Source organism: Narcine bancroftii, chromosome 1 (genome assembly GCF_036971445.1).
Source record: "Narcine bancroftii isolate sNarBan1 chromosome 1, sNarBan1.hap1, whole genome shotgun sequence".
In the NCBI taxonomy this organism is placed as follows: Eukaryota; Metazoa; Chordata; class Chondrichthyes; order Torpediniformes; family Narcinidae; genus Narcine; species Narcine bancroftii.
Window position 1 is genome coordinate 103,892,783 of NC_091469.1, and position 24,686 is coordinate 103,917,468.

General features: G+C 41.9%; 1 protein-coding gene across 15 annotated transcripts in view; it reads left to right on the forward strand.

The window, feature by feature from the left end:
* exd3 (exonuclease 3'-5' domain containing 3) overlaps window positions 1–24,686 on the forward strand; it is a 291,961-nt gene that overhangs the window by 124,053 nt on the left and 143,222 nt on the right. For all 15 annotated transcript variants that reach the window (XM_069935253.1, XM_069935270.1, XM_069935262.1 and 12 more), the window contains one exon: window positions 14,253–14,326. In XM_069935253.1, coding sequence (XP_069791354.1) covers window positions 14,253–14,326 — 74 coding nt within the window. The remainder of the gene's footprint in view (window positions 1–14,252; window positions 14,327–24,686) is intronic.

Genomic DNA, 24,686 nt, shown 5'->3' on the forward strand with positions numbered 1-24,686 from the left:
AATGCCTATTAAAGTAATAATTGGGATAAAATTAGCAAGTACTTGGAGAAGTTTAAGCGAGTAAAGGAAAGTAAAGTCATTAGTTTTACAGCATAGAAACAGGGTTTCTGCCCAACATGTCCATGCTGACCAAGTTCTCTACCAAAACTGATCCCATATGAGTACATTTGGCCCTCATTCCTCCAAAGTGTTCCTCTCCATGTACCTGTTTAAATATTTTTCAGATGCTGCAACTGTACCTATCACTACTACTTCCTCTGGCAGCTCATTCAGTGTGTGTGTAAAATTTTTTTAAAATGTATCCTGGTCCTTTTAATCCTACCCCTCTCACTTCAAGTTATGCCCTTGATAATTCACACTTCCATCCTGGGAATTAGGCTCTGACCATCTGGCCTATTTCTGACTTATTTAATTTTATAAACTTCTATTAGGTTGGCCCCTTGACCTCTTTGCTCCAGTGAAAACAAATCAAGTTTGTCCAAACTCTCCTAACACCTAATACTCTTCATTCTAGGCAACATCTTGGTGAACCTCTTCTGCACCCTCCACACCCCACCCCCCCCACCCCCAGCAAAATGCTATACCCTGCCTTTACCAACTGATCCATGTCATTCCATTTTCAGATAGCTATGGACTCCAGCCACAAGATTCCTCTGTACATCAGTGCTCTTGAAGATTCTACCATTTATTAAGTACTTGTCTTTTGCATTTGACCTCCTAAAATATCACCACCTTACATTCGTCTGGATTAAATTCCATCTTCCATTTCTGTACCCTAATTTCCAACTGTTTTACTGTATATGCTGTTGAATCCTTTAACTATTTCCTCACTTTCTGCAATTCCACCAATTTTTGAGTTGTTGGATATTGACTAATCAGGCCACCTACATTTTCATTCAAATCAGAGACCCCAATCCTTGTCCTTCTGAACGCCACTGTTCTACAGTCTGAATCACACCCCTCCACCATTACCCTTTGTCCTCTATGACCAAGCCCATTTGAATCCAATGGATTTATGGATATTAAAGGAATCAACGGCTATGAAGATAGGCAGGAAAATCAATCATAATCTTACAAAATAGTGGATCAGTCTTGAAAGGACAGATGGCATGCTCCTGATGTTAATTGTTATATTCTTATGACATTTCCATGACAAGTGATTTGCCTCTTGACATTACAAAGTATTTCTGCTATCGAGGTCAGGACTGTCATGAAATATCTTTGGGCGAGTGCTGCTCCAACATTATTTAAAGAGATCAACAGGTTAAAGCTTGACTGGCACCCATTCATCACCCTAAATATTCACTCACTTTGCCATTGCCCACCACATTTGTAATGTGTGCCATGTCTAGAATCACTTGGTTTCTTACCTTGGTATTCCAAGAGCCCCAGCCAAATCTGCGACCTTAATCACCAAGAAGGACTGCAGCAGCAGGTGAATGAGAATACTTTCATCTTCATGTTTTCTGCATCAACACCATTTGTACATTGAATTGGGCCCAAATCTAAGAACTTCTCACCTTACACTTTTACCAGAAGAACTGCTGCTGTTCATGACGATGGCTCATTCTGTCAAGAGGTCTCTTTTTGCACCACATCATTTTCGGAGACAGCTGAGAAAAGCAAAGTTTTTAACAAAGTTGGAAGCTCCATTGTGCCCTTGGATACTGTTTGTAGTCTGGTGTGTCTGTGGTCACAGTGCATAATATATGTAGAGGGATAGAAATCATGTTAACAGCACCTTTCATCAATGCAGAAGGGCAGAGTGAGAACATATTGAAGTGTAGGTAATATCAGAATGCAGTCTATTTGAACATGACCTGATGCTGTATAGTTCTGGTAGATGTTGGCGTCATATTTGGAGATGAGCCTTCCCATGGATGATATCTGTGTGTGTGATTTTGGTGCATTTTAAATTGCAATCTGTGCTGCTTGTGCTTTATGATTCAGCTAGATGGCAGTGTGCCTTCTCTAAAGCTGCTGGGCAATAATTCCAAGATAATCTGAGCTCAAATTTTTTTCAGTGAGTATCAAGTCAGTCAACTTACAAGGGATAGAAATCACAGTTAGTTCGAGATCCGAAAATTTGTAATTATGGCTGGGATCAGCTAATTCAGCATTTAAATCTGGGGAAAGAACGTGCACTTTCAATTGATCATCTTTGCGCCTGCTGTCATATGTTGGTAATGTTGACCGATTGAGAACACTGAAGATTAATAGAACTTAGCTGCTGGTGAAGTAGCTTGATGTTGGCATGAAGGGTTCTGATTCCTTTGGAGAGGGCCTTTACAGAATTAGAATTTATTGAATTTGTGTCATGAAATTTGTTCTTTTGCGGCAGCATTACAGTACCACAGTTACATTTAAAAAATAATAAATTAGTACAAAAAAAGATAAAGGTGTGATAGTGTGTGTGGTTCATTGTGCATTCAGAAATCTAGCAGAGGAGAAGAAGCTGTTTGTGTACCAGAGAGTATTCCTCTTCAGGCTCCAGGCTACATTCCACTGGTTTACAGAATTAGTTATAAGGAGATTGGACAAGTTTTTTGGATTGTTTTCTCTGGAGCATAGAATTATATAAGATTGAGAGACATAGATAATGTAGATACTGTCCAGGGTGGAAATCTGAACTAGTGGAGGGCATAGCTTTCTGGTGAGGGCAGAAGAAAAGTTTAAATGAGAGTTGGGAAGTATTTTTTTTTACACACAGGGTAACAGGTGTGTGGAAAGCGTTTCTAGGAGAGGTGATGGAAAAGGATGCAAATGCAACGTTTAAGAGGCATTTAAACAGATGAATGAACAAATGCAGAAAATAGATGTACAGGCAGATGCAATATTTTAAATTGGCATCATGATTGGCCAAAGGGCCTGTTCCTGGGCTGCACTGTACTCTGTTTTATGTTCTAAAACTAGGCTCCCCATTTCATGCATGAACAGTGGGGGGGGGTCTCTGTTTTACAGATAGAGCTCCCCATTTCTATGCATAAACAATGGGTCCTCATTCTATGCATGCACAGTGATCTATCTTCACATTCTATGTGCCTATATTGGGTTCTCATTCTACGTATGGACAGTGGGTTCTCCATTCTATGTATCAACATTGAGCTCACCATTCCCTAGTTGCTACGAGGCTCGCCATCTATATATGATGATGCTTTGAGATCTGTGTGCTGTAGTTGGCATATTGGCATCTATCTTATGATGTAGTAGACCGTCAAGTCTGTTGGCCTATTCTCTCTGATTCATCCATCCATTTCACCACAATTCTCCTGACACTCATCTACACAGGCCAATTTATAGCAGCCAGTTAACCTTCCAGCCAATGTGTCTTTGAGATGGGGAGGAAATTGGATCTTTGGAGGAAAACCACACACAGTCATGAGTCAACCCAAGATCTCTGGAGCTTTGAGGAAACAAGTGTAGCGACTATACCAGTTTGATTTCAACGTACACCAGAGTCAGTATTTACCCTGTTACCTGTTTGCAACCCTTTCTTTGGGGGTGGCTCATCCTCTCATTTTTTCCCCACACAGGAGGAGGCCATTTGGCCTATCAAGTCTGTTAGAGTAAGACCGTCAAATTCATTCCCCCACTACCCTCATTCCCTGCATCCAATCTCTCTTTGGATTCTCTTGTCATCCGCTTCCATGTAGGGTTCTGCTTTCAACAATTATCCTGAATCTTCCTTCAGACAATATCTTTGGCTGTCTTTTCAACTTGTGCACACATGCACAAGATGTTGCTTTCCACATGTGTACTAGCCACTGCTTTCATCATGTACCATGCCCTCTGCTATTTTTCTGTACATGGGCTCACTGGGTTTGGCTTCAACAAATCTGCTTTCAGCATATATCCTGGGCTTTGCTTTCCTCTCAGTAGTTTCTCAGTGTCGAGGATGGCTTGCTTCTGCTTGTGTATACTTGTTCATAATATATATGACTTGGATGAGAATCTGGATGGTATGATTAATATCTTTGCAGACAACAGGAAAATCAGTGAATGTGTGAATAATGAAGCTTTGTTTAAAAATACAAAGGGACATAGATGAGGTAGAAAGTTGGGTGGAGCACTGAGAGAATTCAATCCATTAAAGTATGAGGTAATGCACATTGGGTCAAATTTTGTTAGGATATGTAAGTAAGCAGTAGAGACCTTGTGGTGCAAGTCCATTTGTCATTGGAAATAATCACACAGGTGTATAGGGTAGTGAAGAAGAAATCTGGTATGAAACAAATGCTGAAATTGTAGTTAATGCACAAAAGTGGTGGAGAAACTCAGCAGCTCCCACGGCATTTTCAGGAGGCAAAGATAATATAACCAATGTTTAGGATCTGAGCCCTTTGTCAAGCTTTTTGGAATGCTTGCTTTCATTGGTCAAGGCATTAATCTTAAAAGTTGGGATGTCTTGTTGCAGCTGTACAAAACATTGGATAAATACATTGTGCACAATGCTCCAGAAAAAATGTAGCAGCAATACACAGATTGACCAGGATGTCTCCTGGAATGGAAGGCTGTATTTACAGGAGTTTCGACAGGTTTTGTTTATTTTCACTGAAGCCTAGGAGACTGAGGGGTGATACTGCAGAGGTTTATAAAATTATGAGAGGCATTAATAAAAGGATCCCAGTGAGGGGAGTGTCGAACTAGATGTGAGAAAATTTAAAGTAGATTGGAGGAGTAAGTTTTTCACTCAGAGGGTTGTGAATATTCAGATAGAGACAGATATTGTTATGACATTTAAAAGAGATTTAGACAGGTACTTGGATCCTGACCCATTGCAGTTTACCTATTGTCACAATTGCTCCACAGCAGATGCAATATCACTGGCCCTCTATTCAGCTCTGGACCACCTCAAAAACAATAATTCATACATACGGTTGCTGTTTAGCGACTACAGCTCGGTCTTCAGTACCATTACTCCCTTTGAGCTGGTGAAGAAGCTACAAATTCTAGGCATCTGTATCCCCCCTCTACAACTGGATCCTTGACTTTTTCATCAGAAGACCACAGGTAAATACGAATTGGAAACAACGTCACATACATCCTCCAGCTTCATACACAGACTTTACACTTTCTTCGCCCTTAATATACTCAAAGGTGGTTTTGCAATTTTCTTTAATTTTTCCTCCCAGGGCTATTGCTGTCTTCTCTTTATTATTTACATCTTCTGTGGTCCTTTCCTTTATTTAACCCACGAGTGGGCATCTAATAGTGCTCAGCCATCCAGGTTCTATCCAGTGTGGTCTTTGTGAAGTTTGCACATCTCCTTGTGATTTCCTCCATTATCCCAAATGGGGTAAATTAAATGGATACTGAAAATGGTCCCTAATGTGTCAGTGAGTGGTAGAATTTGGAGAGAACTGTTGAGAATATTTAGGGGGGGGGGCCAGAAATACAATGGGATTGATGCGGATCAGGAAATGGGGATGCATCTTTCAGCGCTCCTCCACGGGGTCTCATGGTCCATTAATTACACCTGACGGCCCCATACAGATTCAAACTCCTATAGAATGGAGCCAAAATTTTATATTGGAGAACACACAGAAGACCCTGTAAAACACAAATGTCTGCAGACGCTGAGATTGTAGTAAAAACACTGTAGTAAAAAAGCGTCCAATGGAGGTAAAGTTGTATTACTGATGTTTCAGGCCTGAGCTCTTCCTCAAGGTATGAGTGAAAAGCAGGCAGGGGCCAATATTAAAAAGACTGGAGAGAAGGGAAGAATGGACAGGGGGAAGAGTATAGACTAACAAAAGGTGTAAATTGGATAAGAGGATGGGAGAGAGGAAAGGTGAGAATTTATTGAGGGATGGGAGAGATTTTTGGCTCTATGAAAGGAGATAAATGGGAGACAGACAGAGTTGAGGAAAGAAGACATGGGGAAAGATGGGAGAGGGGTGTGGGCTAATGAAAACCAGAGGTTGATGTTAATGTCATCGGTTGGAGGGTGCCCAGATGGATTATGAGGTGTTGTTCCTCCACTTTGTGGGTGATCTCTGTCTGGCAGTGCAGGAGACCATGGACAGACATGTCAGTAAGGGAATGGGCCAGAGAATTGAAATGAGTTGCCACTGGGAGATCCGTACTATTGCGGCAGACAGAGCTGAGGTCCTCAACAAAGAGATCTCTCAACCCGCATTTAGTCTCTGCCATGTAGAGACCACAATGGGAACACCGGACACAGTAGATGACTCCTACAGATTTATGAGTGAAATGTCTCCTTTCCTATAACTCTCTTTCTCTCTCTTTCCTATTCCCTCTGTCTCCTTTTGCAGAGCCAAAAACCTCCCCACACTGCCCACCTCCCCGTTCCTCAATCAATTCTCACCTTTCCTTTCTCCTATTCTCTATCTTATCCAATTAACACCTTTTGTCTGTTGGTTTGTACTACTCCCCCTCCTATTCATTCTTCCCTTTTCCCCAGCCTTTTTAATATAGGCCCCTGCCTGCTTTTTGCTCATACCTTACCTCCTACAGATGCTGAGAGACCTGAGTTCCTCCCAGCATTTCTGTGTTTTTACGTAGAGGTCCCTGCCTAAGGTGGCAGTGCTTGTGTTTAATAGCCCAGTCTGTGAAGCTTGTGGGCTCTAAGGCAGCAGCGGACTGGCGCGGGGCACCAGAGTGGGAGAACATTCCCCCACCACCCGCCGCCACTCTGGTGGGAAGGAGAAGCCTGACAGGATAGGAGATCACAGCAGCAGACCTCTGAGGGGCTCGACAGTGGAAGGATTGTCATATTAGACCAGGTTTAAGGGAACCTGGTATCAGGACTGGGAATCATGAGGTGCTGATGGCAAATGAAGTTCTTCAAAGGCCTCTGGTATTGACAGCTTTATAATCATATTTGGGATTTGGAACCAAGGGCCAAAAGGTCAGGTTCTCTGCTGTAACAGACGAGAAGTCTTCTGCCAAAAGATCGCAGGAAAAGTGGCTTCAATGAGGGTGGCAGGATCCACAGATACTCAGTCACAGAAGGGTCTCTCTTATGCTTCATATTAGGGGCACTGGACTAATGCAACCCCTTTATGTGCCTTTAAAGGTAAATCAAAGTAAGCAAACCTTGAACATTAATCATTTGGAGGTGAATTAAGAGATAAAAGACAAAAACTGAGTATTGTGGGTATTGAGAAGGCTTATCTTTGTCTTTCTTTTTAAAATATTTTTATTGAGTTGAACCTATAAACTTGCATACAAAATTTTAAGGAAAACATAATAAGTCATCTCATAGACATACATACAAAAAAATTAATGGAGCCACATTAGACAGTTCCTTAATCTATATAAGAAAGAAGTTATTGAATTAATGTATTATAACCATGTTGAAACCCATAGCTAGGATAGTGTTTATCTAAAGGATTGAAACTGATAAGTTAGTATAATAGGCAGAGCAATAGCAGATGGAATTTTATCTTAAAAAATGTGAGATAATGAACTTTAGCAGGACTAGTATCGTTAGAATGCTTGGAAGAATGGAAAGAGTGACTGTACATGCCCCAGTACCCTTGAAAATACCAGCATGACTATTGGTGGTGAAGAGAATGTATATTATATTGACTAATTTACCAAGTCATAGAGTTAAAACAGCAGAGAGGTTGGGTGCATCCCCATCACCCTGGTCAGAATCTCTTCAGGCAGAAGGTACAGAAGCCTGAAAACTAGCACCTTTAGATTGAGTGTTTCTTTCCAACAACTATCAGGCTCTGAACTTCCCCTTTGTATACTAATCACACATTGGTATACACCACAAAAGTCACTTTTTTGTACTAGGACTACTGTGAATATTTAATATTTAATGTATTTATTAGTTCTTTTAATTTAATTTCATTTAGTTTTTCCTGTTGGGCTGTAGCAAATAAAAATTTTGATTGTACAATGTGTATGACAATAAACACATTATCATCATATTGACTATGTAAAACATTGTCTGGAGTACTGTGCAAGGCACTGGTAAGACCTCACTTGGAGTATTGTGAGCAATTTTGGGCTATTCATTTCAGGATGTGCTGATGTTGGACAGGGTTCAGAAGTGGTTCTCAAGGATGATTCCAGGAATGAGTGTTTGACAGTCCTTGGCCTGTACTTGTTGGAATTCAGGAGAATGAAGGGGATCTCACTGAAACATTTCAAATGTTGAAAGGTGTGGACATAGTAGATGTGGAAAGTTGTTTCCCATGGTGGGTGAGTCTAGGACAAGAGGGCACAACTTCAGAATTGATGTCCGCTTAGAACAGAGATGTGGAGGAATTTCTTTCGCCAGAGAGTGGTAAATCTATGAAATTTGTTGCTATAGGCAATTGTGGAGGTCAAGTTATTGAATGTATTTAAGGCAGAAACTGATAGGTTCTTGATTAGCCAGGCCATATCAAAAGGTATGGGGAGAAGGTCAGGCAGTGGGGCTGAGTGGGAAAATGGATCAGTTCATGATTAAAAGGTGGGGCAGTCTCAGTGGGCTGAATAGCCTATTTCTGCTCCTATATCTTATGGTGTAGTTCTGTTTGCCACACTGTAGGAATTATGTGATTGCACTAGAGGGTTGTGGAGAGAATTCTCCAGATTGTTACTTTGGATGAGACATTTCCGCAGTGAGCAGAGGCTGGTTTAGCTGTGTTTGTTTTCCTTGGAGTAGAGATGGCTGAGGAAGCACCTGACTAAAATGTATAAATTGAGGAGCATAAATAACAAGGGGCATAGATAGGACGAAGTGTGGGATTCATTTTCCTTGAGCAGCAGTGTCTATAACTAGAAGGCATGTCTTCGATAAAAGGGAAACCATTTTGAGAGGTTTTGGGGAAGAATTTGTTTACCCAGTAGGTGGTTGGAATGTTACACATTCTGCCTGAGAGGATGATGGAGTCATTGTAAAGGTTGAAACCTTGTGGTTTTGCTTCTTAGTTAATTTTGTGCCTACCCCTTTAAGAAAAAGTATTGTTTGTAGTGTTACCATAGTGCCTATTTCGTAATATTCGAGCGGACCAAGAACTTGCATCTCACTCTTCAACGAACCATGAAGGAGATGTGAGCTCGAGATACTTTTCTTTGAATTCATCTTATATCGTTTTATTTCGTCTGTTTCTTCATATATATGTTTAAAGTTGCATATCATTATACAGTATGCTTTGTTCATCATTATGAAAATCTTAACGCGAAGTTATTCAAAATGTTTTTCCGTTTTATCAACGAATTAAAGCTACTTAAAGCTGTGTCTACAAAGTTTGGTTTATTGGATTAATAAGATAGTAATTCAGAATATCGTCCTCACATTTCCTTGAAGATTACACATTTTGAAATTGGGAAATACTAGAACTTGGAAAGCGTTGACTATATTTTGATTCAAAGAAAAGTTATAATTGTGATCTTTGGAAGAAAGGCTCGTAAAATTTGTCTGAAAGCTTTTACAAAAAATCCAGTTTTCTGTTAGAATATGTCTGTCTGATTGTATAGTTTAAAATCAAACCAACCCTTGAAAGACACCTGTGACCTTCAAGATAAGATAGAGCTCTGGTTTGCAGAATCTGGCAGGAAGCCCAGAAGAATATGCTCTGTAAGATTATAAACATCTGATAAGGAAACTTGTGTGCAGAACACAGCATAGACAATTCAGTTAAGCAGAAATCCTCTTAAAGGGATCAAACAAGATACAAATTTGTTTACAGTTCCTAGGAATCAGGAGAAAATAGGCTGTAGTGTGAAGAACCAAGGTTGATAAGAAGAAGTTTCGTCGGGCTAAAGACGTCGAGAAAACAGCTCCTCTCAAAGAGCTATTTGGTTATGAATTGAGCCACCAAGGCAGACCGACAACTCTTGGCAGGAGGTTGGAGCCAGCCACCATAGAAGAAGCCGCTTCAACTACCAAGCAATAAGAAGACTCCGATAAGGCACTGTAGGTCTCAGTAGCTGACTTAAAAGTTCGTGGAACTGAAACAGATGAATGTATGTTGCAAAGTCACACTGGTGCTATATTGAGTGAAATGCTGAAGATAGAGACTGAATCAGCAGTATCTGAAAGTTCAGATGTGAATCCTAATGATAGTATTTCCAAGGTTATGAGCACAGGAAGATCTTCAAAGGCATTAAGAGCAAGTTCAGCTTTGTGTGCTTTAAGCCTATCAGGTATGCATGCTAAAGTGCAAGCAGACTTGGCTACTATCTGTGCACATTGTGAATGGTTTGAGAAAATACATGCTTTATAAGATATGGAAACTGAAATGAAGAAACAACAATTGGAGCAAAAAGAACAAAAATGATAATTGAAGAGAGAAAAGACTAGAGCTTGAGGAACAATATGCTATGAATATGGCCAAAGTAAAAGCATTAGCTCAGGCTTCTGAAAGATCTATCACTCAAAGTGAAATACCCAAAGGGCTAACACCTAACATTCCAGCAGGCCAATGGGTACCGAATTCAGTCGACTCGAGCAAGGAGCCACAGATGGCACTGCTAGTGCTCGAATGACAATGAAAGAGCTAGCGACATTCAATCTCTTCAGAGCACACAATATATGAATCCAGAACAAGGTTTTAAAGGGCAAAAGAATTATTGTGTCATCATTACGGTTGAAGATGCATTGAGAGATGAAGACCTCCCACCATTGAGGTAATGCTGAGCAAACTAGTGGAGTGGGTGTGAAGGTAGAATAGTTCCTGGTCCTGATAAAATGCACCTAGGGTACAGAAAGAAATAGTGACCGTTATAGTGGATGCGTTTGTGGTCATTTACCAAAAGTGTCTGGACTCTGAGCTGTTTCTGGGGAGTGGAAGACTTTAAATGTCATGCCACTGTTTAAAAAAATGATGTAAGCAAAAAGCTGTAACTATAGGTAATTCAGCTTTTTTTAAATATTTTTGACTTTCAAAGTCTCCTATAAATCCAAATAAACAATATATTTTTTATTGTTTATAGTGTATATCATAGTTATTTTACCCCTACCTCTCTCCCCTCCCTTCTGTACCCTAATACAAAAAAGAAAAGATTACATAAATTAAACAAATACAAAGAACAAAATATCATTAAAGTCAAAAACCTTTAAGGGAACTTAAGAAGAACCCAAAGAAACCTTAAAAAAAAGAAGGAACAAAATACAAGAGGGCGTTGCCTGCGCCATGACCCAGTTCACTGATCTCAAGCATTCCACTACTGGCATAGTTGTTGTATTCATGTTATCTAAATACGGTATAATTACGTCCATGCACCAATGTGCTGCAGATAGGGATGCCACACCCTAATGAATGTGCCATATTTCTTCCTCAAAATGTATGTGATTCTGTATACCATTGTGTAATATTTAGTTGGGAGTTGAACTTCCAACTAAATTATTGTTCATCATTACGGTTGAAGATGCACTTCCTGGCTACCGACAAGGTGACCTTCACAAACTGAATTTGGTATCTGGACAGTTTCAAACTCACGACCATATTGTTTCCCAGTGGAAAATCCACTTTTTGTAATTTTTTTTCAGAATGCCTCCTCCCAGAGGATAAAGATTCCAAACTCCTCACCACACCTAAAGCACATTTCTGAGATTTCTGATTTGGATTTATACAATTTTTGTGGTGTGAGGTACAGATGATGCAGGAAGTTATATTGCACCAACCTGTACCTGGCATTAATAACAGCTGCTATCCTGCCCAGACACAGGTTTGACCAGCACCACTCATGGATTGTTGTGCCCAAGTCCAACTCCCACCTTTCCCTTGACTTACATAAGCCTTTGGAATATGAGATACATTGTAGAGATAAACTTAAGCGTATTCCCCTTTCGAATTAGAATTTCTATGTCACTATATGCAAGTAGGGCCATAGACTGTCCCAAATTATTCCTTAAGAAAGATCTAAGCTGATAAGTCTTTCCACTTTAGATTGTAGTCAGGAAAATGTTTGATGCAATTATTAAAGAAGAAATAGCAAGACAACTGGATAGAAATTTTTCCGTTTTGTAGATGCAGCATGGATTCCGGAGGACAGGTCCTGTTTCACAAATGTACTGGAGTTATTTGAGGACATAACAAGCACAATGGATAGAGGGGAACAGGTAGATTTCCTGAAGGCATTTGATAATGTGCTACATAAAAGATTTATCCTTGTATAAAGAATGCATGGAGTTTGGGTTAATGTATTCACATGGACATAGGATTGCTTAACAAAGAGTTGGGATAAATGAGTGTTCTTCTGGTTGGCATCAGGGTTCAGCGCTGGGTTCAGCATATCTAAGTTTGCTGTTAATACTAAATTAAATGGAATAGCAAATTGTGCAGCAGATATAGAGAGTTTGCAAAGAGATATAGATAGGTTAAGAGGGTTTGAGAGATGGAGTACAATGTTGGCAAATGCAAGGTCATCCACTTTGGAAGGAAAAATATTTTGGCTTTGGAGGCGGTGCAATGGAGGTTCACCAGGTTGATTGCAGAGATGACAAGGTTAGTCAGTGAGGAAAGATTGAGTTGCCTGTGACTATACTTGCTGGCATTCAGAAGAATGAGAGGGGATCTTATAGAAATATCTAAAATTGTGAAAGGGACAGAATGACACAATTTGCCTACTGTCCAAACCTATCCACAGATGATGTAATAGCCTTGACCCTCCGCTCTATCCTGATCCACCTGGAGAACGATGCCATATACGCCAGGCTGTTTTCATTGACTTCAGTTCACCATTCAATATGATCATACCACATAAGCAGGTAAATAAACTGTCCTCACTGGGTCTCAACACCCCTCTCTGCAATTGGATTCTGGACTTCCTAATGGAAAGACCATAGTCAGTCTGGGTCAATAGCAAGACCTCCAGCCCCTTCATGCTGAGCATTGGTGGTCTTCAGGGCCATGCGCTCAGCCTGCTGCTGTTCACACTGCTGACTCACAACTGTACTGCCAGATTCATTTCAGCAGAATCATTAGGTTTACAGATGATACAACAGTAGTTTGCATCATCAGCAACAATGATGAGAGAGGAAGGCTTGTTAAATGGGTCTCAATATGCTCAAGACAAAGGAGATAATTGTGGACTTCAGGACGATGAAGATTGACCAGCTCTATGGTGGAGACAGGATAGAGCACAAAGTTCGTTGGCATGCATATAAGGAACGACCTATCCTGGACCCACTAACACCACCTCATTAGTCAGGAAGGCATAGCAGTGCCTACACTTCCTAAGAAGGGTGAGAAGGGCAAGGCTATTGCCTCCTTTTTTGACAACCTTTTGCAGGCAGAATTGAGATGAATAATACAGCCATGAGGATCACTGGGATCCCTTTCCTCTATAGACGACATTTACTGGGAGTGTTGTCTAAGTAGGGCTCAAGGAATTGTACAAGATGCTTTCCTTCCAACGCACAGTATCTTCAACCCACACCGTCAGAAAGAAGGTATAGAACTGCCAGGCTGGGGAGTAACTTCTTCCCACAGGCTGTGAAGCTGATGAGCAGTATACCAAAACTGTGAAAATCATCCCAAATATTTTTATATATTTCTTGATTATTTATGTAATCATTATGCACTGTATTATGTGTTTTTGTGTGTGAACTATGGTCTGGAGAGACACTGTTTTGTCAGGTTGTACAACTAAAATCAGATGATAATAAACTTTAACTTGAAAGAGCAGGTAAGTTGTTTCCACTGGTACTGAGACTAGAACTAGGGGACATAGCCTCAAACACTGGGGAGTAGATTTAGGAGAGAGGTGAGATGGAACTGCTTTTCCATAGAGTGAATCTATAGAATTCTCTGTGTAGGGAAGCAGTGGAAAGTACTTAGTTAACTATATTTATGACAAAGTTAGATAGAATTTTGCATAGTAAGGCAATTTAGGGTTATGGGGATAAAGCAGGTAGGTGAAGCTGAGTATTAGTAGGAAATTTGAAGGAGCAGGTTTGAAGGGTTTCATATTAGGGATCAATTTATTGATTCTTTCCTTCTCTATTTATTTTCATCTTTAGCTCTTGGATGTTGCTAGTTACCAGGCACTTGCAGCTATCTAAAATTATGGTCAGCCTGCATTTGGAAGTGTCGGGCACACTTCTGGTTGATGCAATACAATAAGGACAAAGAGGTATTGGAAAAGGTTCAGAAGGACATCACCAGGGTGTACCTTGGATTGGGTATAAACATACAGTGATTTCCCCCACAATCAAATCTCCCATCAAGACTCCTAGCCAGAAATTGGAAACAAATAATGTTAGAAATGGTGATAAGGGAGAGAAGAGTGGTAGAAAGATTCAGGTAAATACTAAAAATATATTGTTTTTTTTCTGTCCACAGAGCTCTGCCCAAATGTGGTGAACCAACATTGTTTGGCTTCTTTCCGATACCTCTTACATAAACACTTTGTGGAGGTAAGTCCCAATTTGCAAGATGGTGGTTGGAGTAAACACTTGAATTGTCCTGGATACCGGCATCTACTCTTTGTCACCTTTTGTGGCAGCCCCAATCATGCTCTGTATCTAAAAGCAGAATGCAGGAAAAACTCAGTGGGTCAAGCAACATCTGTGGAGGCAAAATTTGTAAGTCAACTGTTCTGTTTGAAGACCCTGCAACAAGATCAGAAATGTCAATATCAATAGGGCAATCAAAGCCAAGAATATGACCCCATTGTCATCGGTTGGTTGGCCCTTATGGCAGATTCACTTGAAGATCATTGCTCCTATTTTGTTCATAAGAATGCAAGAATGGGTTGTCCATTGACAAAGGATGTGTCATGTGAGGAATCAAAATAGTGATTCTTGAGAATCACATTTGGGTGGATTTGCACATCAAGACCTCAGAGTTTGCCTGACAGAATCCTGGACTCTCCCTGTCAGAACCATTCCCTTTTTTGACTCATTCCCCCTTACCCACCTTCTACCTAAAATTAATTTGCTTTTTCTTCCCAGTACTGATCAAGGATCCCAGACAGAAACATAGTGTTCCTTTTCCACAGACCTGTTGAGCCTTTCCAGCACTTTCTGTTTTTGTTGTAGACCTATTTATGGTGATTTTGGCTGGAAAAGGATTGAGATTATAGAGAGTAGATGTTCCACCAAAAATGAAACGTCACTGCTCTTGCAACTGTGGAAATGGCCAACTGGAATAAGGAAATGGGTCCACGAGGATGTGGCAGAGTGAGATGGCAACATTTGTTGATTGTGGAAGGAACGTTGAGTCTAAAAGTTAGCACGCCATGTTGCAGCTATCTAAAATTATGGTCAGGCCGCATTTGGGAGTGTTGTGTACACTTCTGGTTGATGCAATACAATAAGGACACAGAGGTATTGGAAAGGGTTCAGAAGGACGTCACCAGGGTGTACCTTAGATTAGAGAGTATTAGCTATAAAGAAAAGTTGAAAAAAGTTTGATTTTTTTTCTCTGGAGTGCTGGAGGCTTTTTCAGAGAATATTTTTCCCCAGACTGGAAATGTCAAATACTGGAAGGCATGGATGCAACATGACATGGGAGGTTTATTTACACAGAGTGGTAGGTGCCTGGAATACATTGCCATGGTATTTGGTGGAAGTAGATACAGTAGTAATGTTGGAGGCATTTGAAAAAACATGAACAGGTAAGGAATGAAGGGATATAAAGCATGGGCAGGCAGTTGGGATGAGTTTATACTTGACATTATGGTCACGCACAGACATGGTGGATGAGGGGCCTGTTCCTGCACTGTACACTGGTCACTGTTATTGGAAGTGTGGTAGCGTATGGAAGGAATGGAAATTGAATTCTGCTTTATTGCACTGGCAGCTCTGCTTATATGTGCTCTGGCACTGACGTCAGGGGCCCACGACATTGGAGTGCCGACCTTGGGTTGGCCTGCATTCCTGCCAGAGTTCCCAATCTTCCCGCCATGTGGAGGTCACATGTGATGGCCGGTGTCACCCCCCAGGTCCACGCGTTTGTCAGCTATTTTGCGGGCTGGTTCTTGGCTCCGTAGGCGGGCCACTACAGGAGCCCCCACCCCCAGAACCAGCGACCTGGCAATTGTCTGTTGCCTTTGGTGGCCTACCCCTTCGTGGCAGGGGTGGAGTGCAGACCGGCTCATTACAGTCCAGATATGCTGGTTTCAGGTGGTTGATGGTAAATGTTTCCTCCTTACCACTGATGTCGAGGATGAAGGTAGAAATATTGTCTCTAATGATTTTGTAGGGCCCCTCGTAGGGACGTTGTAATGTATGTGCTCCTTCTCAAGAGCACGTACCAGCAAGTCCTTAGGTCATTCAGGATGCTATGCTTGGGCAGGCCGTTAGATGGAGATTGCCACTGGCCAAGGACCCCTGCTTCCGCTGCAGGCTCTTGAGTTTTGTCACGGAGTCTTCCAGGGATTTATTGGGGGTGAAGAATTCCCCAGGGATGATTAAAGGCATGCCGTAGACCATCTACACCACCGAGACTGGGTACGGATTCCCAGCAGGACCCGTCCACCCAGTTTGTACCCTTAAGCCAGGCCATCAAGGCTGCCTTGAAGTGCCTGTGGAAGCACTCCACCAACCCATTGGCCTACGGGTGATATGCTGTGGCATGGTGGAGTTACATTTCCAGAAAGTTAGCCAGTGCTGCCAGAGCCCGGAGGTGAATTGTGCCCCCGTCCAAGGTAAGGTGCTCTGGCACCCTGAATTGGGACATCCATGTGTCAACGAGTGCCCTGGCGCAGGTTTCTGTGGTGGTATCAACCAGCGGGATCGCCTCATAGAGCAGTCTACCATGATCAAAAGGTATCTTGCTCCATGGGAAACCGGTAATGGCCCCACTAAGTCAATGTTCATGTGGCTGAACTTGCGTTGTGCTGTGTTGGCTCAAAAGTCTGTGTAGGCGCTCTAGTGTGAACCTTCACTTTGGAGGACTGACAGTTCATGCAGACCTTGGCCACTGGCTGACCTGTTTATGGAGGCCATGCCAGACAAATCTGTTGGCCACCATTTGACCGTCACGTAGATAGCCTTGAAAACCTGGCGTCCCTATTCGGCCGGGACGATGGGCGGTGTCTTCCGGTAGAAACTTCACACAACAGTGTCAGGTTACCTGGGTCGACAGGGATGTCCTCCACCATGACTCCGGAGATGGCTGTCCTGTAAGCGGGATCTCAGGGTCTTGTTGCTGTGTTTTGGCGAGGTCCACATAATCAATTCCTTGGCACAGGCCTGTATCAACTTGATTGTGAGAAGTGACAAAGCGTCAGCCACTACATTGTTTTTCCCTACGATATGTTGAATGCCCGTGGTAAATTCGGACATGTAGGACAAGTGCCTCTGCTGTCGGCGTGACCATGGGTCTGATAACTTATGGAAAGCGAAAGTCATTGGCTTGTGGTCAATCCTGAATTGCCAAAAAATGACAGAAATGTCTTAGCGCCAGGTACAGTGCTAACAGCTCCTGGTCAGAAGTGAATTCTGGGGGGGGTGGGGTGGGATGGGGGCGCAGAAATACCAGCTGAAAAAGGCCAGGGGTTGCCACTGGCCTTTGATGAGTTGTTCTAGCACGTTCCCTACTGCTGTGCTGGAGGCATCGACAGTTAAAGCTGCACATGCCTCAGAACTGGGGTGGACCAGGAGGGTGGCATTGACTAGTGCATCTTTGGCACTCTGGAACAACCTGGAGGATTCCACGTTCCAAGCAATGTCTTTTGCCTTGCTGTTCATCAGCGCAAAGAGGGGGTGCATAATACGTGCCATTGCTGGTATGAACCTATGGTAAAGGTTTATCATACTGGCGAATTCCTGCAGTCCTTTCACCATGCATGGCTTGGTGAAGTGCCAGACCACCTCAACCTTCTTGGGTAGGATGTGGCCCCATGCTTATTAATTCTGTGCCTCAGGAAGTTGATGATGTCCAGACCGAACTGGAACTTTGTTGGGTTGATGAACACACTCAGACAGGTGCACAGTTGTCTCAGATGGGTAGCGTGGTCCTTGCATCTATGGCTGGCGATAAGGATATCGACCAGTAGATGAAGCAAATGGGAGGTCCTGGCCCACTGTGTCCATCAGCCGCATTCTTTAGACCGAAGGGCATGTGGAGAAATTTGAACAAACCAAAGGAGGTTACGATTGCAGTCTTGGGATGTCCTGGAGGTGAACTGGGATTTGGTAGTACCCCTGGATGAGGTCCACCTTGGAGAACACTGATGTGCTGTTCAAATTGATGACAAAGTCTTGGATGTGGGGCACAGGTTATCTGTTGTGTGTAGTGGCATTGAAACAGCAGTAGTTACTGCATGGTCTCCAACCTCTTGCTGATTTGGGCACCACGTGGAGGAACTGTTAGAGTGTTGCACAATCCCAAGCTCCTCCATCTTTTTGAACTCCTCCTTTGCTATGCTGAGTTTCTTGGGTGGGAGTTGGCATACCCTGGAGTAGAGCAGGGGCCATAGGTCAGTATGTGGTGCCTTACCCTGTGATTTGGCTTGGCCATGGAGAACTGTGGTGCCACTATTGAGGGGAACTCTGCAGGATGTGGGCAACTTCATTGTCTGAGAGTGTTATAGAGTCCAGGTGGAGGGTGGGTAGCTTGGCTTTCCCCAGAGGCAGAATTTGAGAGGTTCTGGCATGCACCAAACGCCTTCCCTTGAGGTCGACCAGCAAGCAGTGGGCCCGAAGAAAGTCGACCTCCAGGAGCGGTTGCACTATTGCCGCAAGGGTATAGGTCCATGTAAAGCGGCTGTTGCTGAAATGAAGGGGGATGGTGCTGGTCCCGAAAGTTCGAATGCAGGAGCTGTTGTGTTGCCCTGTGTGGGGCCCTTCTTGCTGCAGCGGGTGTCGAGGCCTGCAGGGGGTAGGACACTTATCTCAGTGCCTGTGTCGACCAGGAAACGCCTACCAAACAGTGAGTCCGAGACATGGAGGAGGCGATCACGTGGGCCTTCAATGAAGGTTGGTCAAAAGAATTTGCACAATTCAGCAGCCAAAAGTGTCTTGTTTGTCAGGATCTTTGGGGATGTTGATGGCAGGAAACTTTTCAGATTTTTTTTCATATTTAGAGTACATCACATACAACCCTGAGATTCTTTTTCCTGTGTGCCAGGCAGAATTACCACTTATGGTGCAGCAAAAGAAATGTACACATGTAAACAAATGTAAAGAACTGTGCAATACAGGGAAGGAGAAAAAAAACAACTCCAAAAGTAAAAATCCTTAAATGAGTCCGTGATTGAGTTCATTGTTGAAGAGTCTGATGGTGGAGGGGTAGCAGCTGTTCCTGAACCAGGTGGTACAAGTCTCGTGGCACCTAGACCTCTACTAATTGTAGCAGCAAGAACAGAGCATGTGCTGGGTGGTGTGGATCCTTGATATTTGCTGCTGCTCTCCGACGGCCATGTTCCCTGTAAATGTTCTCAGTGGTGTAAAGGAGTTTGACCATGACTTTTATTACTTCTTGCTCATCAGACCTCGTCTGATTGTTGTCATGCTCTTGCTGTATGAAGGCAGGGACTATTTTATTTGCTGAGGAGTCAAGAATTAATGAATTGTTGAGCAATCATCACAACTTCTGGCCATAGGAATGTTTCTCCCTCAATACTTATTTCATCAGGATTCCTTGATGTCATGCACACAGTCAAATACTTTCATGACATAGGCTATCAATCTAATCTCATCTCTGGAATTCAGCTCTTTGGTCTACGTTCTGACCAAGTTTTTTTTTAATATTTTAGTTTTTTTTTATAAATATACGTAGTAAACTTTCCAATATCAAAGAATATATAAGAAACTTTTTCTTACAAAAAACTAACAAACAAAACAACCTCTCCGCTGACATCTGATTATTAGTTATAATTTTGGTTTGTGGTTTATGATAAAGAGGTTTTGCCTATACCAAATTTTTCCAGTGTCTTAAATAGAAAAGACCATTCTAAACAGTCGAGTGCTTTTTCTGCATCTAGGGAGACTGTTATACTTGGATTCAAATTGATTTTGCCATATGTATTATGTTAATAGTCTACCCAGACTATTTCAAGAGTGTCTTCATTTAACAAATCCCACCTAATCTATATGTATTAATTTTGATAGATATTGCCCCAATGTCTTATAATCAGTATTCAGAAGTGATACAGCTCTAAATGCTTGCACTGTAATTATAACAGTTGAGAAAGATTCTGGGAGAGTCTGGGTCCCTACCGCCTTGTCTAATACATCCATCATAAGTGGCATCAGAAAGTCCTTAAATTGTCTATAGGACTCGGGAGGAAACCCTGTTAGCTTGTAAAATACCCAAAACTTTCTCAATTTCTTCTCTTGTGAAAGGGGCATCTAAATCAACCCATTCTCAATCTTCTTATTTTGGAAGTTCAATTTTTGCTAAAAATTACATCCATCTCATTTTCATTTCCTAATAAATCTGATTTATATAATTTCATATATTGTCTAAAATATTTCTTTCTTTTTGATAATATGTTATAATATCAGCCTCTGTTTTTATTGCATTTATCATCCTCGATGACTCCTCTGCCTTTACCTGCCAAGATAGGACTTCGTGTGTCCTTTCTCCTAATTCATAATGTTTTTGTTTAGTTTTTAATAGTTTTTTTCCCATTCTATAAGTTTGTAATGTGTTATATCTCAATTTTTAAATTCTAAAATAGTCTATATTTTTCTTGTTACCCTGTCCTTTGATGTTCTTATCCCAGTTTTGTTATCTTTTTCTCCAAACTATCCAACTCTGTAGTGTGTTCTCTCTTAAGATTTTTTGTATAAGAAATAATTTGTCCTCGGAGGGGCATGCCACATGATGACGTGGGGTTAGACTGCAAATCCCTACTCTCCTCGAAAAAGTTAAAAAAAAGACTCAAATAAGGTTGAAAAAGTTAAGAGCAACAGAAAAAGTGTCTGATCTACAGAACAATTTAAAATGTCACCAAAGAAAGAAGAACCAGCTGCAGCATTACAAGAAATCGAGCAAGAAAAAGAACAAGATAAAGAATAAAGGCCTACCTTGAAGAAGGATCCTACCTTGAAGAGAAGTCACACATGTGCAGAGCACAAAAAAGGAGGCAATTTTTTAAAAAACTTGAGGCTTCCAGCTCCAGTGGACAAGAAGAACAAGAAATACGTTCTGAACAAGGTTCTATGATTAAAAAGATGGGCAAAATGAAGGAGTCTTGTATATCTATATCTGAAATGAAAAACTATATGGAGAACTTCCAGCAATCTATGATGTTATTAAGAGAAGAAATAAATTAAAAAGGGGAGAGAGTATAGTTGAAAATAAGAATTTTACAAAGAAGGTGGAAAAAATGATGCAGCAGGTGGATAAAAGATTTGAAGTTATGGGTGAAAAAATTAAAGGGAATGAATTTGAAATTCAAGGCATTAAGGAACAATTGACGAAGATACAAGCTGAAGCGGTTGTAACAAAAGATCAATTAATGCAGAAAATTGACATTCGAGGAGATTTTAGCAGAAGGAATAACAAAGATTGTTGGACTTAAAGAAGGTGATGAAGGCCAGGAAATTAAGAAGTTTTTACTGTGTTGGATTCCGCAATCCTTATGGGTAACTGAATTTCAAGAAGACATTGAGATTGAGAGAGCATATAGAGCACTGAGACCAAAGCCACAACCCGATATTAGTTAAATTTCTTCATTACAAAGAAAGAGAGAAGATTTTGGAACTGGCAGCTAAACAAGCAAAAGATCATAATTCTGTTAGTTTTAAGGTAGTTTTAGGGAGGAGCAAGGAGGGGCCTAAAGTTGAGGTTCTGGATTTCGAAGGAATAAGAAGGGATTTGGGGAGTATTAAGTGGGACAGGATATTTTCAGGTGAGGGTGTAAATGAGAAATGGAGGATATTCAAAAAAGAAATTTTGAGGGTACAGAGTAGTTATGTCCCAATGAGGATCAAAGGAAAGGCTGGAAGTCATAGGGAGGCTTGGTTTTCGAGGAATATTGGAAATTTGGTTAGGAGAAAAAGGGAGGTGTACAAGAGGTATAAAGAACAGAGAGCTGACAATTTGAAGGAGGACTACAAGGAGTGTAGAAGGAATCTTCAGAAAGAAATTAGAAAGGCCAAAAAAAGGCACAAAGAGGCTTTGGCAGACAGTAAAAATAAATCCAAAGGGTTTCTATAAGTACATTAAAAGTAAAAGATTAGTGAGGGATAAAATTGGACCCCTTGTAGATAGTGAGGGTAGGCTGAGTGAGAAGTCAGAGGAAATGGGGGAAATTTTGAATGATTTCTTTGCCTCGGTATTCACTAGGGGAAAAAATATTGAACCAGTTGAGGTAAAGAAAAATAGTGGGGAGGTCATGAAGCATATAAGGATAGCCGAGGAGGTAGTGATGGTTGTGTTGAAAAAGATAAAGGTGGATAAATCTCTGGGACCGGACAAAATATTCCCAAGGACACTCAGGGAGGCTAGTGAACAGATAGTGGGGCCATTAACAGAGATATTTAGGATGTCACTGGCCATGGGGGTAGTGCCAAAGGATTGGAGGGTGGCGCATGTGGTTCCGCTGTTTAAGAAAGGGTCTAAATGTAAACCTGGGAATTATAGGCCCGTGAGTCTGATGTCTGTGGTGGGCAAGTTGATGGAAAATGTTCTGAGGGATGGTATTTACAATTATTTGGAGGTACAGAAATTGATAGGGAGTAATCAGCATGGTTTTGTCAGGGGTAGATCATGCTTGACAAACCTGATTGAGTTTTTCGAGGGGGTTACAAAAAAAGGTTGATGAAGGGAAAGCTGTGGATGTTGTCTATTTAGACTTTAGTAAAGCTTTTGACAAAGTTCCCCACAGGAGGTTAGGAAAAAAGGTGGAGGCATTAGGTATAAATGAGGAGGTAGTGAAATGGATTCAGCAATGGTTGGATGGGAGGTGTCAGAGAGTAGTGGTAGAAAATTGTTTGTCCAATTGGAGGCCAGTGACTAGTGGAGTTCCTCAGGGATCGGTCCTCGGTCCACTATTGTTTGTTATATATATTAACGATCTGGAAGTAGGGGTGGAGAATTGGATAGACAATAGACAATAGGAGCTGGAGTAGGCCCTTCGGCCTGTCGAGCCAGCACCGCCATTTTACAGATCATGGCTGATCACTACCATCAGTACCCCTTTCCAGCCTTATCCCCATAACCCTTAACTCCTTTGCCCACTAGAGTCTTACCTAACTCTCTTTTGAACATAATCAGCGAATCTGCCTTCTCCACCCTCTGTGGCAGAGTATTCCACAGATTCACACTTCTCTGGGTAAAAAAATGTTTTCTCATCTCCGTCCTAAAGGCCTACCCTGTATTCTTAAACTATGCCCTCTAGTCCTCGTCTCCCCCATCATTGGGAACAAGTAATCTGACTTCACCCTGTCTATCCCCCTGATAATTTTGTATACCTCAATCATGTCCCCCCTCATCCTTCTAAACTCCATCGGATACAAGTCCAGTTTTTCTAGCCTTTCAGCATATGTCAACCCCTCCATCCCTGGAACTAACCTTGTAAATCTGCGCTGCACACCCTCTATAGCTAGTATGTCCTTCCTCAAAATTGGAGACCAGAACTGGACGCAATACTCCAGGTGGGGTCTCACCAAGGCCCTGTACAACTTCAGAAGGGCGTCTCTGTTCCTATACTCCAATCCCCTCTTTATGAAAGCCAACATGCCATTTGCCTTCTTCACAGCTTTCTGAACCTGCATGCTAGTCTTCAGTGACTGGTGAACAAGTACTCCCAGATCCATTTGCTCCTCCCCACTCCCTAGCTTGTCTCCATTTAAATAATACTCAGCTTTCCTATTATTGCCCCCAAAATGGATAACCTCACATTTGCTTACATTGAACATCATCTTCCATTCAGCAGCCCACTCCCCCAACCTGTCCAAGTCCCTCTGCATTTTCCTGACATCCTCCTCACACCCCACACCGCCACCCAGTTTCGTGTCATCTGCAAATTTATTCAAGTTATTAATAATCCCCTCATCCAAATCATTTACTTAAATTACAAACAACTGAGGACCCAATACCGATCCCTGCGGCACTCCACTCATCACATCCTGCCATCCTGAAAAAGACCCGCTTACCCCAACCCTTCGTTTCCTATTTCTTAACCAATTTCCTATCCATGTCAGCACCTTACCTACAATACCATGCTCCCTGATCTTGCCCACTAGTCTCCCGTGCGGTACCTTATCAAAGGCCTTCTGGAAGTCCAAATACACCACATCCACTGGCTCTCCCAAGTCCACCCTCTTTGTCACATCCTCGAAAAATTCCAGAAGGTTAGTCAAGCATGACTTACCCTTAAGGAATCCATGCTGACTAGCCCTTATACTATTATTTCTGCCTGAGTGTTCTGCTATTACTCCTTTTATGATAGACTCCAATATCTTCCCCACCACCGACGTCAGGCTGACTGGTCTATAATTTACCGTTTTCTCCCTCCCTCCCTTCTTAAAAATTGGCACCACATCAGCCACTCTCCAATCCTCAGGGACCTCCCCCGAATCTATGGAACTTTGGAAAATGTCAACCAGTGCTTCCTCAATTTCCATAGCAACTTCTTTAAGCACCCTGGGATGCAGCCCATCAGGCCCTGGGGATTTGATACAAAGATTGGTGGTGTTGTGGACAGTGAGGAAGATCACCGTAGATTAAAAGGTGATTTAGGAAGGCTGGAGGTGTGGGCTGAGAAATGGCTGATGGAATTTAATACAGATAATTGTGAGGTGTTACATTTTGGAAAGGCAAATCTAAATAGGTCATATGCATTAAATGGTAGGCTATTGAGATGTGACAGGATTT